Raw genomic sequence first — 16,850 nt, 5'->3', positions numbered from 1 at the left:
ACCTGCAGCTAGATTCACACCAATACAAGTAAGGGTGACTATTGATTTTGGTAGTAAAACAGCTCCTATTGCTAGTATTGCTGAGCACAAAGCATTCATACTAGCCCAAAGCATTCTTCCACCTTCTGCTCTGTGCAGGAAGCGCAGCTTCCACCCCACCTTACCTGTAGGGTCCTTTCAACTAGGTAGCAATACACCTTTCAGACATCGGTTACAGATGTACCAGATACAGAAGCATAATAGAATTAGGAATCTCAGTGAGCTCCTGTATTCTCCAATTAACTGCCTGAGTAATTAAGAATCAAGGAATGAGGTAGGACCCTATTTAGTGTGTTAGTTATCTAGCTATACGTCTTGTTAAACACTCTTAGTCTAGCAGCTCATGAAAAACACAAACAAGGATGAGTTGATTCAGATAAATAGTTAAAGCCTATTATTTTTCTACAACATAAAGTGCTGCATTTAGTCACCTAAAGCTAGAATTTTAGGATAACATTGCATTATTGTACTTCATCATGTACATTGAATTCCAGCAATTACGTACTTTGCCCAAGAAAAAAAAAAGGCATTTTATTAATGCTGACATTCACCTATATGCATGTACAGACATACACTTTATAGAGAGTTGCTGCAACCAAGTATACAACACAGAGCTTTTCTTGGTTGTTTCATGTTTTTTTTCTTTGGCAGTAGAAAGAATTTAACTGGTTTCTAATTCACCTGGAATTAAATATATCAAAATCTATATAGGTACATACTACATTGATATATCTACACAGTTATTGATGTCTCATCTTTTCCTTTAGCTTTAGATTACCTTAAATAATACTATTCAAATGATCACTAGCTGCTTATTAAAATATCAGTTAACCCATGGCTATTTTATATGACCACAACGAACAGTTTGTGCAATATACAGGCAGGCTATTTTCTATTAAACTACCCATGTTTGCTCTCAAGCCTCTGGAGACCCTGTCAAGTCTCATTCCCTTGCAGTGGAATCCTAGGCCCTGAATGGTTTGCTTCGATTTCGGTTGTGCAAGACGCAGACAAAAAGACCACTTGTTGGGAGGTCACAAATCCAGTTAGGTAACATTTCAAGGCTCTGCTTTCACAACAGCCCACAGAAAATATGGGGAAGCTATAAAGTTAATTTAAGTTACTCCTTCTCCTAATTTACAGAATTAGAGAAATACTTATTACTTATTAACTTCCAGTGAGGACCCTATCTGACAAAAGTTAGAAAGCACAAAATTTCAAAGTTGCAAAATTTCCCAACAGCTAACAGTTTTCCACATGAAGTGACAAATAAATGCCTACTCAGAATCATTATTAACAACTTGCCAACTGGTTTTATGTGCAGGAAACTAAAGCTGTTTTAACTGCATGCTCACAAAAGTAGACACACTAAAATAACCCTACTCTACTAGAATTCCTAGTCTGATTGTTAAAGTTAACTGTGTTGTGGTTTAAGCTGGCAGGCAGCTAAGCACCACACAGCCATTCACTCAATCCCCCTCACCCAGTGGGATGGTGGAGAGAATCAGGAAAAAAAGTAAAAGCTTGTGGGTTGAGATAAAGACTGTTTAATAGGACAGAAAAAAAAAAAAAGTAATAGTAATAATAAAGAATATACAAGGCAAGTGACGCACAATGCAGTTGCTCACCAGCCATGGACCAATGCCCAGCCAGCGCACAAGCAGCCCCCTACCCCCCCCCCCAACAGCCAACCCCCCAGTTTTACTGTTCCACGCAGCACCACACGGTGTGGGACATCCCTTTGGGTAGCCTGGGCCAGCTGTCCTGGCCGTGTCCCCTCCCAGCTCCTGGGGCACCCCCAGCCTCCTCGCTGGCCGGGCAGCACCAGGAGCAGGAAAGGCGTTGGCTTGTGCAAGCACTGCTCTGCAGTGACTGAAACATCCCTCTGGTATCAGCACTGTGCTCTTCCTAAATCTAAAACCCAGCACCATACAGCTACTAGGAAGAAAACTAACTGTCCCAGCAGAAACCAGGACAAACTGACTTCACTGGCCTGAATCTCATGTAATTCTATGACCATAAGATCTGATTCTCCCCAGACCAGTCCATAGCGATGCATTATGCTAATGGATTAATCCTGCTGAATGGAAGTCAAGGTCTGCGTTAGCAATGCCATCGATTACATAGCTACAATAAGCAGAGTTGTTACAATTAGGACATATTTATTTTTGAAATGGAGCTCAATATATGGCTCTATCAGCCAGCTTAAATTCAGGCTACAGCTGCATCAGTAGACTTCCTTTCTTGTAGTTAGTGATGCTTATCAGCTCAGGCATATATATTATGACAACATAATATACTGCTCTTGAGCCTTGAAATTCTACTTTGGATCAAGGTATATATCAGTTGCTCAGAGTTTGTGGGCATCTCTGCAATGTACTGCTCTGCAAAGGATAGCAGAAAATTTCTCCCAATTATTGCTTTCTCTCTATAGATTCCGCCATCTCTCACATTTGCAACTAGAGCCTCCACACAGAGGGAAATATTGTGTCTGATGATGACCGAGCCAACCTCCATGGGCAGCTTTCCAAGAAGCAGCCTATCACCCTCCAGTACACTCTAAGGGTGTCATATAAACCCACCCACAAGTACTGCTCTCATAAGGACGCACAGCTCATAGTTATGAGCCATGGAGTATTGGTCACTTTGGGGAGTGAGCTGAAAGTAGCTGAGATTAAAATCTAATTTTGAGGGATATTTCACAGCAGAATCAAAAAAAAAAAAAAAGAAATGAAAAGACTGGTCTGGATTGGTCTGAGGTTCCCAATGTTCTTCCCTTTCCCAACTAGGATACATGTGCTTCCTCTTGGAGGAATTGCATTCATGCTGCATTCCCAGCTCTCCTTCCCCACTTTTCCAAGAAACACCACATACCATGCCCTGTTTCTAGCTGTGGTTTATAAAAGGAAAAACCGGGATTGTTAAGGTTATTAAATTTGTTCAGATGCACAGATGGTATAATTTCAAAATCATACCAATATCCAGATTTGGACCTGGGAATGAACTTTCCACCTGCATAGAATGGCAGAGGTTGTTGGGAGACTGAATGGCTTTTACTTTGCACAGGTGTTGCAAGCTTCCCAGGATGAATTTGGAGCTTTACCTAACAGATTACCAGACAACACTAGAATCCATGGCATCCTGTATCTCGTGTCCTTTCCCAGCAGAACAATAATTTAGGCATTGACCTTCATGAATTCATCTAATGTAAAGGCTCTCCAAATCTCATTCAAGCAGGCCACTAACAGGTTGCACATCAAGCTAGAGGTATGGTGAGTCCACACAGCACCACTTACTAGCATCTACTTGCTCCTCTATCTTGTCCAGATCAAATCATTCATATTTCTCCTGAACTCAATCTTAGTTGCTGTGTCTGGTGCCCAGCAATTCTCTTTCATGGGGAAAAAAATAAAATTAAAAAAAAAATAAATCACACGACATCAAAGGAGCAGAAGCAATCTTGGAACCTATTCTATGAACCTACCATCTCTCATGGTCAGCTAACAAGACCTCGCTGCCTTCTCTGTACTTCTTCTGTTTACTATCAGGCTCAACAAAGAAGCTCGATCAAGGCTTAACTCTGGGAGGCACCATTAAAGGCACTATTACAGTATAACTATTAGGCTAATTCTTGTACATTGACCTTGTTAAAACAAAAATGCAACAACACATTATTGGCAGTGATGTCTGCTGAATTAACCACGGTGACAATAAAGTTAAAGGCAAGAACAACAATTTTTTGCTTGTGTACATTCCCCAACGTTTATTTCAGAGAAATAAATAGAACATGATCCTTTACTCTAACAAAACAGTCGAGTATTGAAGTCCTTTCACTGCTCTAATTTTTTGTTTCATGACCTGTTAAAAATAGCATACCTACCTCGTTATCTAGCATTCATATCAAAGGAAGAAAACATCTTCTAATTGTGTAACTCTTAGACTAAGCAAAACAACATCACAGCTTCTTTTGCCATGTCATTACATTGCAGCTAACAGCAAAGCAAGGTATGCACAACTCCATCTTATTTAATATTAGAAAAAACTTGTGTACAAATTTAAATTGCAATTAAAACTTCAAAGGGATGAAATGGTAAGTAGAACAAAGGCACTGTCCAGACATTGCATTAGTGTCTTTGATCTTCTTTATAATGTAGAATTAATGCCAGATACAGAGATTAAGGGGAGTAGTGTGGGGGTGGGAAAGGGGGCCTAGAAGCACTTAAAATAAAAAAACTAAACTGATTAGAAAAAAAAATATTAAAAATCGCAAAGATTTCCAGGACCCTTTCTGTGCTCCTGTTACCACAGGAAGATCTAAATGGGAAGATATGCTTTCATTTAATCCAACTAGAAAAGAAAGAACATGAAGGAGGATCTCTTCTGTGTTTGGCTCAATCTGTGGAAAAGTCTAAAACTGCTTGAACTCCACAATTACCACACAGACTGTCTTTCTCCTAGAGGACTCAGAACTCAAAGTAGAAGGAAGATTGGTTTTGAAGCTACGATTGGGAAATAAAACTAGAGGCTGGGTTCTTCTTGGTTCAGAGAGGGAAGAACTCAAGCCACACTGGTCACGTTGACCAAAGGCATAAAGCCCCCTTCCTGGGGCTCGATCTCCCTTCTTCAAGTATGCTCCCTGTAAGAGGAGATATAGACGGGCAGATCTTTTCCTCTCTCCACTGGGCTTTGGGCCCAGCATAGTGTCAAGGAGAAGGAAGGAGCACAGCTTTTGGGTGTTCAAGACCTCCTGGATACAGCTGACCATCTCAGAAGAAATGTTCTCAGTCACTCTGGAGCAGCTCACTACAGACCTTAGGCTTTCCATCCCATCTCTTAACTCCCTCAAACCAGGCATCTGTCCCTAACTATGAGGCAGACTGTCAGGTTTCCAAACAAAGGAACACTTTTATTTGAAGTCCCTGGATAAGCAGCCAGTTGTAGTGTGCTAATTCTCTATTTTCACTTTTTTTTTTTTTTAAACAGAAAAGTAATTATACTTTGAGGATCTCACTGTGTTATTTTTCCCCACTAACACAGTTACATGGTGGAAGAAGACAACCGGTGCAAAAAATAATTGGCAGAGAACCATCTCCACAGCTTGACCACGACACTGAGAAGCCACACACATTGGTAAAGGGTGTTTTTTGAGATGATAATCAAAAAGTCCAATAGGTAAGAGAAAACAGCAATAGTGGTGAAAATACATATATCACTTACTAAAAAGTAGGTACCAAGCTTCAACCTAGGAACTGATCTTCCAAACAAAATAATTAACTAACATCCAGAAATGCTTGGTTGTCACGTTATTAAGCATTTTATCCAAAAATGTGTAGCTTGCTTTGTATAAAATAATAATCCTGCCTACCCGGGGAAGACAACGGGGACATTGCTTTCTAAGCTGTAGCTATGGAAATACAAAGCAATTGTTGTGAAATGCAACAGTTTAAAGACAGCAGATGCTTCTATTATGTCAATACTGAAAGTAATGACAGTATTGTACCACTTACTGTGCTTTCTATTGATCATTCTGCACAACCTTCCATGAGGTCAAGGGAGAGAAAAAGATGCCACAAGTGGAAGAGCTATCATCTCTTCCCTTTCTTTAGGCAGAACAGAAAAAAAAAAAGAAAAAGAAAAAAAAAAGGAAAGAAGATGAAGTCACGATGGAATAATAGGGAATGAGAAAGTGGATGACACTGAGTCACAAAGGAGACTTGTTCTCTACAAATTAGGTACTCTAGAAACTCTAACAGACTGCATAACACAAGTGAAGGAATAAAGCATATATAATCAGACTCAAGAATAAGAAACATAGGGGAAGATAAGAGCTATGACATGGAAATGCTGGCAGTCAGAGGTGGAAGTTGTCAGTTAAAATTTTAAACCCACCCTTTCACACTAAAAATACACAAAGGTACATTTTTCCAATCTCAGAATAGACAGGCATCTTGGGTCCCATCCTCAGCTGGTAGAAGTGACTGTGCTGCCACCAACTGTATAATTAAGCTCACACATCTGCTTCACTGAATCAAAAATCACAGAAGCTTAATGGCATGATTTAATAACCTTCCTCTCCCAAGAAAGGATCAGTTTGCTGTACTTTTCTAAACCCAGGTGCAAAAGAGTATCGCTAGATAGCAATCTAACTGCAGTATAATTAAACACATGAGTCTCCTCAATTAATTTCCAACAAAGTATCTGTGTTACAAGAGGCGATAAAGTGTTATTTTTTAATTAAAAAAGAAATTCCTCAAGTAGCTGTAATTTGTATCCTTTAGATCACAGAAAGCATAAGTAATAAGATCTTTAGAAGTCTAATTAGAAATGAGAAGAATCTTGCAGCCAGCACCTTTTTTTTTTTTTTTTAAACAAAACTAGCTATCTCAACATATAAGGCAGATATGCCACTTCTGATCTTGTAAACTCCCTATGGAAAATACACAGCACACAATTATAACTGGGTACATGACAGAGTCTTATTCTCTTCAGGCTCAAATTCATAATTCCCATTGCTTTAATACAGATTAAATCTCAGCACTTTGACATACACTAAAACAGAATTAGGAGTGCTGAAAGAAAAGGGACAAATTATCCCTCCTGATACCTGCTCAGTCCCTCATGTTGGGAGAGTAAAGATTACAGTTTTTAAGGACCAGGACTGCCTTTTTGCATACTGCTTGGCACATAAGGTCCATGACCTGTGACTCAGCCTAGTAGGCAGTATCACAGTTATAAATTACTGACAATAATTCACCCACAATGTTGGGATGAAGGCACATATCCTGCCACCAAAGCTTTTCTTAAATGCTGATGTTAAACTACATAAGAGCTCATGGCTATCCTGAAGCAGTAGCGAATCAACACAGGCCACATACCAGGCAGCTCTTGTGTCCTTCCTCTCACAAACCTGTTTTTAAGCATCACACCAGCTTTGGTTGGAGTAGCCCTTAACTCCCTGGAACTACGATGAGCTACTTGGTGCCAGTTCACTTTTGCCTTCCAAAGGGGTGATTATCTGATAGGGCAGACTTCCACCAGGCTTGCCTGCAGGAACTTGACCTACTCTTGGAAGCCTCCATCTGCAATACAAATGATTACATACAAATGACCCTTTAAAACCAACAAAAATAAAGCTTATTTTGTCAGTATTATTTTAAAGTTAACCATTTTATCATGCATTCCCTTGCATACGCCCTTTAAGATAACATTATTTGTTAAAACAATTACTCCAAACCTACTGAAAAGTAGCTTTAACCTGTGCCACCTCACTGCTTGCAAGTGCACAGCCTTACATCCAGGCAGTCATTCCTACTGATGGTTGACCTGATAAACCTGGAGTTTCCCAATTAAACATCACTGGAGTTAGTGGCATGACTTCTTTGGACGTAGCCCCCACAAAATACTCCTCAACCAGAATAGCACCATCAAGCTGGGCCTGTTCAAACCAAAGGTTCATTTGTTCTTCCTGTAGTCTTTTAGCCAGCACCTTGAATTGTGAAACGGTGTATTTATTATTCTGCTCTTAATGTTCAGCTACATGCTAAGGTCCTCACAGTTTTTGGCATCAGCACTTTGTGCCTTTGCCCACTCAGTGTTTTGTAGCACGCAATTACAAAGAAACGTGTTGGCTTTGTGAGCCTGTGGGTGGAGGCATCTGGGGCTTAGGGCCCCGGGTGTCTGTGAAGTTCCCATAGAAACAGGTTGCTCGGCCTTTTCTCTTGGGTAGGGTTTGAGGACAGGAGATATGCCTCTGTAGGCGGCCTGGGTTACACAAATGATAGTGTTCCAGGACAAGTGACTACTTACTAGGCCAGGATATGGAGACTGGCAGGCGCTTCCAGCCACACCGTACAGCCTCCATCTTTGAGGTCCCTGATTCACACTCAGGTATCAGCCACAGCGGCCACCATCACAGACAAAGCTTGTTCTTCCTCCTTGAAGATCAACAGGGAAGATAATCCCCAAACCAAGGAGGGACAGCTGCTCTGGGTACAGCTAATGGCAAGCACATTGACGAGAGAAGGAAGAGGGTTGGGAGCACCACCTGAGTATCTACCCCCTCACAACTGCATTAGATCACAGTTTTAAGAGCATCACCCAAACCTCTGCCCCAAGCCATACACATTACCCTGTCTGCTATCATCCCTATTGCACCTTCTGTACCTTAAGAAGGTCTGAGAAGAGACCAAAGGAGAGTCTGGCTCTTTTCTGCGCTCTTCTGCTGCCTCATATAAGAAGATTCTTCTAAGGATGTTGTTGTAGGATGGGCATAACACGATGTCATTTCCTGAAATAAAACAGTATTCCAATGCCTGTGTCTCTGTTAATAACTTCCATTGATGCCTTTATTTCCACTCATCTTAAATGTTAACATTGCATTCTTGCTTACTCACCTTTCTCCAGTCCAATTCTCATTTGTGGCACTTCACTACAACAAAAATACCACTCCTGCCATATTTCTGTGTTGACACAGACACAGCTAACTAGCCTTTGAATTCTGGATCTAGATCATCTTTGAACCTCTCTGGAATGGTACAGACTATTACACACACTCCTCCTTTCCTTTTGCTTAATGTAGACTTTGCATAAATTGCTCATTATCTATGCTTCTCTATTTTTTGAAGCAATTTAAAACCACAGGGGACAGAAATATTTTTCTCCACCCATAGTATATGTCTTCAAGTTTCCTGACAACGTATGTTATTTAACTCTGCAAAGACTTTACTTAAATCTTTTAAACTGAACTGTGAATCAGTTTATAGGAGTAACAACATTCAGCAGACATTTTTTTTTTAAATCAGCCTATTCGAGTAATTGTTCCTTCTTCACCATCATCTTTTTTCCCCCCTCTAATCAATGTTTCTGCGCAATCTGACCCACAACATGACTGAAGGACCTACTCTTGTAAGACCACATGGTTTCACTGGTTCTTCAGTATGCTCAGAGGCACATAATAGTGTACAGCACCAGTTAGATAGTTTAATTACATGGCAAACATCATTCTCCCTGATTATGACTTTGATTCCTTCCTCCCACAATAATAAGTTAATAGCTGCCATCTGCCTATTAAAATACTTTGAACAGAAGATAATCTTCTGTTCCTGGTATAATTGCCACTCTAACTCTGCAATGTACGTACATTTTACTTTTCTCTAAGGAAAATCTGCTTGTGTTTAAATACAACTCTCTCTGATCACTTTTTAATGAAAATTTAGCATGTACCAACCCAGTAAAGAAAGAACACATTCACTTCAAATAGTCGTCCTCTAAAAATCTGTTGGCTTTCCCTAGAGTGACTGACCTGAGATCTACTCAGTGGAGTTAATAACATTTTAATTAGTGTTAAACATAGAAAGAGGAATTAGATAAGCTCCTAAAATGCTTAAAGCAACATCAGCACAAGTTATAAGCAAAATCATCTAATGATATCTATCTATCTATCTATGATATCTGTCAATCTATCACCTAAACCATACTGAAAGCAACTATTCCAAGGAAATTATGAAAAAGTATTGTAAAACTTTAAGATGGTTATGAGCAACCCTTTTCTAACCACAAGCATCCACCACCTTAGTTTCACCCAGGTGACAAGGCAATTGTCCAGGGAGGGAACTGGTGAACACAGAACACCTGAACAAACAGGTGAATGCAGACCCACCTACATTTTTCCTAAAGAAGCAAACATGGAAAGCATCGTCTCTCTTCAGACACTATTTATAAACATTTACAGAATATAAATCATACAGCCTTTTAAATCCATATATGTAGTTTTTATCATGTTTTCATACTTTACTTGCAATTTATAAATTAGTAACTGGCAACTATTAATGTATCTTTACAATGAGGCACAGTTACTAAAGAGAGAGACAACATATATTTGGATGGCTAAAGAGGGACAGTGTTTCACAAGTTAAAGCAAAACCAAGGCAGAAGTCAGGTCATACAAATGAAAACAGAAAACAGAAAGGATAGCTCTTAAAAGATGAAGCAATAGTATGAGCAAGATCTGGTCCCTTGGGGCCTGGGAAAGCAAATAATAACTCACTGCTAATATTCAGCTTCATTTTACAAATCAAAAGAGAAAGGGAATGAGATGACATGAGAAAGAAAAGTAGATTCAATGCTAAAGTGCAACACATGCACTTGCCAAGTTATCATGTCTTTTACAGTTATCCACCTGTAACACTAAACCATACCTGAATGCAGAAAAGTAACGATGGCCTACCCAGACATTACAATATGATTTTGATCCATGGATATCAAAGATGTCCATGCAGCAGTACCTCTGTCTAAGTGAATCACACAAACCAACTACTGTGCCTAAGGTTTTTGAGAAGGTCAGTGCAATGCAATAGAATACAGATTTTTCAGTTCCCTCTCACCATTTCTAGTATGTCAGGGGTTTAGAGAATGCTGCAGTCAAAATATCCATTTTAGAGAGCACCAGTAGACCCCATTTCTAAAATTTGTCATTGTAACTGTGTTTCTACATGATATGAATGATACCAAACAAAACTAGCCTGCCCAGGTCTAGTACTTCTGTATTACTCCAAGAAGTATTTTCTGATTAGTAAGATCTAATTTTACCCTTAAAATACTTTCTGAAATGAAGGCTGACTACAGTTTTTATAAAACCAAATTTCAGGATTACCCTAGAACAAACTACTGAACCACAATTACACGCTTTAATACGTCCATACAGAATATACTTCAACCACTCTGTAGTCTTCTGACAAGCTTGTGCTACATCCTTGAACTTCAAGCAACATGCGCCCTAAGCACAGCTCCTTAAAAGCTCCACACTTTCCTGTACTGTACTGGACAAGTCAGCAAGGCACATCAGAATACCATTAACAAACTAATCTTTCCACAAATGCCTTAGAGAAGACTGACAGAAAGCAGACTCAGAGTGTACTTGAGCTGCCTCATAGTAAGACTTGTATCAGCAGCCCAGTGAAAATAAAGATATAGGATAAAAAAATTGAGCAAGCATTTAAAAACTTGTTTTGGTGTCTGATATGTTTCATTTCGTATGTTCTGCATTTTGTATCTTCATCATTGTAAAAGTGACAAGGTTACAGTGCCTCATAAGACTGGCCCTGGATTTTAGAGGAGGTGTCCTTTTTTCTTTTCCAAATCCCACCATTGTTCTATTCTCAGTTCTCTTGTGTAGCATGAAACCACTCAGCTTTTCTCAGCCTCAGCGAACTGAATCTCTTCTTGTGACAAGTGTCATTAAGCTGCAAGTAGTACAGGTTCAAAAGGGTAAAACAGCAGCACTGCATTTTATTTCGGACATTTATTTGCTTAAAATCTGATATTACTGATAACTCATTCCATGCATTCCCCTCCATCTAGTGTAAAAATGGATGAATGATACAAGATCAATTATCTCAAGCTCTGGGCACTCTTGTTAAATATTTAAGAATCCCACTATAAGTTACAGCCCTATCATTTTCACTTGACCTCATCGTCATGCCATCGTATTAAGACAGCAGCTGAGACTTCCACCACGCAGTCATACGTACAGGTTTTTGCTGGCCAGTCCAATTATCCCAATATCCTCCTGACCTTTTTGGTAAGTCCTCTCTCCTGCTTTCCGAAGCTGGGCAATGATGAGCTCCAGAGGGCAGCAAGGAGATGGCACAAACTCCTGGATAACAGAGTGGATGCTGAAGCCTCAGAGGCAGGCACACCCAACCCTTGTAAAGGTAGGTGGGGAATATAAATGCACTGCTCACAACAGAAGGAACTAGCAGCTGCTGCTGGGCAAGAAAACTGAGGTTCCCCTTGCCTCATCTCATGTATCAACACTGACAAACCTATGCTGATGGACTCAACAGAGTAGAGGGATTTTCTTCTCATAGAACAACTGCAGTAAATCAGCCCCAAGCCAGTGATTTGACTCAGCACCTAGAGGAAAGGTTAACACAGAGCAAAAGTCAATGCTCCTTGGTAAAGCTACCAACCTCAAACACGAGCTTAAGGGAAGCTGCTGCCCTCCCCAGTAAGACTGCCCTTTGGTGAGACTGTCACAGCACAGAGCTGCTGCCAAGCAACCTCTCCCACAGTGAGATCCTCTACCCAGATTCATTATCTTTTTATTAGTAAGTGCATCACCATCCCTGGGGGTGTTCAAGGAAAGGTTGGACCTGGTGCTTAGGGACATGGTTTAGTGGGTGATACTGGTTGTAGGTGAATGGTTGGACCAGATGATCTTGGAAGGCTTTTCCAACCCTAACGATTCTGTGATTCTATTTAGGAGCAAGAATGGAAAAGAATGCTGCCCAAGCTGCCAGTGCCCTGTTCCAAGGAGTCTTGTACACCGTACCAGGCTAACACCATCAGACTGAGATAGCACGTGCCAGTACGACAGGAAAGGGCCATAGTGTTAACACTGCAGCCTCTAATGACTTTCTTCTGATCATAAGCTCCAGACAAAGGGCACGTGCTGCCTGTCCTGCTCTGTAACCTCACGTGCCAGATGTAACTGGCCTGAGGACCACAGGTGGAGCACATCAGCTGGAAAGCAATGCTGTGCTACAGGCTTATGAGACACAGGACTCAACGAGGATGAGTCTAACTTACAAACTTATTACAGCTCTCACCCCAGTACTTGACAGGTATTGTATTTTACTCTAGCTGGGCACACCACTATGGCTAAAATGCGTAACTACTGGCAGCAGATGTGCCAGGAACAGCTGTAAGAAGAATTCCTAGGACAGGGAGATGCCCTGCCAAGCATAGGCAAATACTTTTCAGTGGTGGGAAAGAGCACATATATGGTAGAATAAATTGCAAGTTAGGAGAAAACTGAAAAGGAACTTTAGCTGCAGTTTTCTAATGTCTTTCACTGGAGCTAGTACCTGTCTTCCTTGTTGCAAATTCCCAGTTTAGCTGTGCATGTCATGTACTTCAAACTAGATTTTATCATTTGACCAGGTTTTGCCAGAGATGTAACAGCAACAGCTGCAAAGATTTTGAGTAGGTAGAAGGGTAAAGAGCAGAAAGATGCACCTCAGAGCTTCATCAGAGTTTGAGTCAAGAGATGACACAAGAGGAGTATGACAGGAAGTAAGACTATAGCTGGATACAAGAAAAAAAAGGAGAAGCATTGCAAAAGGAGAGAAAAGTATTAAGAGCAAAGCTCCAGAGTTGAGTAACATGGAATCCTCTGATAAAGGACAGACAAAAACATCCATAGTATTATGATAATTAGAGGACATTTACAATTTTAAACTAGAAAGCAGGACTACACAGGACAGTGAGTTAATCTAGACCTGAAGCAGAACAAGTATCAAGAGACACAAATACACAGTTCTGATCTTCCTGTCTCTCAGACAGGAGCGCTGCTCTTCTGACTTCCAAAGTTTTCTCTTTAAAAATGCCTGATAGCCAGAAGAAAAACAAATAAATCGTTACTGAATTTTTAGCACGTACCTATGTATAGCTGACGTTCCCAGGATCACCTAGCTCCAAGGACCATTCAGAGGAAAACGTGATGTAAGACAACCAGCCAGAGGCTTAAAGGTACAACTTACGTAAAGTACAATTTATGATGTTTATTATGTGTGAATTTGTTTACATGGAAGGTATGGTTATTTCTGTAGAAAATAATTTTAATGTTAATTACTAATATTCTCCACCTGGTAGTCTGTCTTATCTAGTTGGCATCAAATGCTGCAAGACATATTTAGTACACTTAAGTATAACAGTAATTCCGTTTCAGTCCATGAAATCTTGCTATTGCTTTCGGCTAAATATCAGAGCATTTAACTTTCACAATCTTTGGACCATAGGCAAACGTGCTGTGCCTTGCACCACACAACCTCCTGATACTTGCTGTGACCTCTATGCAGTACCTTGACTCAGTTACATGGAATAATACTTTTTTTCCCCGCACAGCTGGAGTAAGATTTATAAGGCTGATTCATGCCAGTATGTAAAAATTCTGACAAAACATATTTTCCTGTTCTGAAGAAATCCACTTTTTATATTTCCTGAACATGAAGCTGATCTACCCAGGCATGGCCTCCCTTCAGGAGGATATAAAATGGCACAGATTTATTTAGAAAAGTCCTTTTGAAGAAAGCCTTCAAAATGCTAAATAGGAGCAATTCAGCAGTGCTTTCAAATGTATAGATTTTACTTTGTCTTTTCAATTGCAATGCAATGACAGTGCAGAGCGCACTGGAACAAACTATTCAGGATTCATTTCTCTGTGGGTATTTGAAGGTTCTTTAGAAGTAATTCATAAACTCATTAAAATGTATAAATATTTCTCCAGCTGCTTAAGCAGCTACTTGAATTCAGTGGTTTTGTTTGTTTGTTGGTTTTTGCATTTTTTTTCCAAAGCAAATTGCTACTGTTTTGCTAGTAACCTCCCATAACTGTGCTCTGCAAATGGCATAGTGGAATTGAAAAATTCAGATTTTTGCACAGTGCTTAGATGTACTTCATTGAATTCAACTGTATTAGAGACATATATATTAAACCCTTTTTGCCAAAAGGCTCCGTAACTGCAGTAGCATGCACTGAATTAAGTCTACAAGGAAAAAAGGACATTTTGGAACAGAAACTTGCTGACTTGCAAATACTTACCACAAAACTCTTAGCTTGTGCTGCTAGTGTATCAAAGAAAGATTATTATTTTTTTTTAAAGTAATGGAAGACTGTTCTGAGAAACTGCAGGAATAAAACAGACAGTTGAAAAATAGAAGAAAAAAGTGACTTAAGAACTGAGAAGAACTGACGGTATAGCCTCAAAGAGGCCTGTATTCATCTTTCTGTCAACTATAATTAAGTTTAAGATTAACAAACAAACAAACAAACAAACAACAACAAAAACACTGCACTGGTAGTTAAGAATCCCTAATTAGATAAAGCCAAGCAATACAAAATGCTTTTATATTCCCCCAGTATCTAACAGATACTCATTCATATCAAGTTATTAAAGAAAAAGACCTTCCTGTGGCAGTAGCAGAGCTACTGACCACAACATAGATTAGGAAGACACATTTTATTGGCTTGAATTTTTAACACATACTAAGAACATTAAGAATACTAACACAACTAAGAACATTTCAGGTTGGAAATGAGGAGACATTTCTTCTCAGAAAGAGCAGTCGGGCATTGGAATGGGTTGCCCAGGGAGGTGGTCCCTGGGGGTGTTTAAGGAAAGGTTGGACGTGGTGCTTAGGGCCATGGTTTAGTGGGTGACATTGGTGGTAGGGGGATGCTTGGACCAGATGATCTTGGAGGTCTTTTCCAACCTTAATCATAGAATGGCTTGGGTTGGAAGGGACCTCCAAGATCATCTAGTTCCAATCCCCCTGATTCTATGATTCTAACATATTTACTTACATGCTTATTAGTCAGGGAAAGGTAATTCAAATGAATATATACCACTATCTGGCTAACTGGAATCAGATATAATCTTCCACCAACTCTGCAAAACAAGAAACGATCAGAACTTTTACCATACGAAGCTCCCGCTCAAAGAACAGGATCTCCCGCTGTTGTGTCTGTACAGATGTGTTTGGTTTAGATAACAGCCTTTCGCTATAATGTTTATGCTGACTTCTAAAACCACCAGAAACTAAGCAACATGTCTATTTTGCCAATGTAGCCACAAAGAGCCACAATTTTGCGTGTAGCCACGGCACACACAGCATGGTTTAGCCAGAAAGCCCTTCTCCTTCCCAAGCATCAGGAACTGCACCTTCCCGATGTAAAACCTTTACGCACAACAGCACTTGCAGTACCCATTTGCCTCCTTTATTTTTGTTTAATGCAATTTTTTTTTACCTATCCTGGAAGAATGTTTTGACACTTAATTTCAAAAGGGAAATGTCTCCCCCCTTCCTTCTTCCCCCTATTTATTAGACAGATGAGATAACACAGTTTCTAAGCATTCCGGTTTTAAGGAAATATTTGTCCTACCGCCTGCTTAGTGCTGTGGGCTTGTGGACACGCATGATGAAGCCAAAAGGCTCTTCAGAAAACACAAGCAAGACCTTGAGAGGAACGCGATCTGTGCAGGCTGCACACCTCCGTCCGACCCGCACCTCACCCGAACCTCGCACGAAAACTTTCTCCTCTGATCAGTTTCACCCAGAGAGGGACGAGCGGCTGCCCTGACCCCAGGAGCCTCAGCACCCAAAGGAGATGCTCGCTGCCAAGCGGCGAGAGCCGCCCCGGCTGCCGCCTGCCTGCCTGCCTGCCTGCCTTCCCCCGGGGGGACCGCGGCTCCGGGCTGAGCTCCCCCGGCACCGGGTCCAGCCTCCCCCCGCCCGCTGTCCCCGCTGTCCCGTCGCCGGCCGGACTCACCCCGTGCCTGCGGCTCCATGGCCCCGCACGGCCCCACCGGAGCCGCCGTCGCCCCGCGCCGAGCAGCGGCTCTCTGACGGCGCCGGGCCGCCGCTCCCCGCCCCCGCGCCGCGGAGCCGGGCGGCGACACCTGCCGGCACGGCACGGCACGGCACGGCACGGCCTGACACGGCACGGCACGGCACGGCACGGCACGGCCTGACACGGCACGGCACGGCACGGCACGGCACGGCACGGCACGGCACGGCACGGCCTGACACGGCACGGCCTGACACGGCACGGCACGGCACGGCCTGACACGGCACGGCACGGCACGGCCTGACACGGCACGGCCTGACACGGCACGGCACGGCACGGCACGGCCTGACACGGCACGGCCTGACACGGCACGGCACGGCACGGCACGGCCTGACACGGCACGGCCTGACACGGCACGGCACGGCACGGCACGTCACGGCCTGTGAGGGCACGGTCCAGGCGCC

The 16,850-nt window shown here is 41.7% G+C and overlaps 1 protein-coding gene across 12 annotated transcripts in view; it reads right to left on the bottom strand.

Annotated features, from left to right (window-relative positions):
* Nucleotides 1-16,585, bottom strand: part of TPD52L1 (TPD52 like 1) — a 54,228-nt gene extending 37,643 nt beyond the window's left edge. For 2 of the 12 annotated variants that reach the window (XM_083828062.1, XM_083828063.1), the window contains exon 1: nucleotides 16,369-16,585. In XM_083828062.1, the coding sequence (XP_083684188.1) occupies nucleotides 16,369-16,387 (19 nt within the window). In that variant the 5' untranslated portion in view covers nucleotides 16,388-16,585. Of the gene's footprint in view, nucleotides 1-6,946; nucleotides 7,119-7,277; nucleotides 7,303-7,845; nucleotides 8,088-8,202; nucleotides 8,327-8,432; nucleotides 9,543-11,610; nucleotides 11,718-15,402; nucleotides 15,488-15,981; nucleotides 16,007-16,368 lie in introns of those variants that run through there. The other 10 variants (XM_083828066.1, XM_083828067.1, XM_083828065.1 and 7 more) reach the window with 10 other exon arrangements.
* Between the last annotated feature and the right edge of the window lie 265 nt (nucleotides 16,586-16,850).

The sequence above is a fragment of the Anser anser genome, assembly GCF_964211835.1.
Source record: "Anser anser genome assembly, chromosome: 3".
Lineage (NCBI taxonomy): Eukaryota > Metazoa > Chordata > Aves > Anseriformes > Anatidae > Anser > Anser anser.
This window is presented reverse-complemented; position numbering and strand designations above follow the sequence as displayed.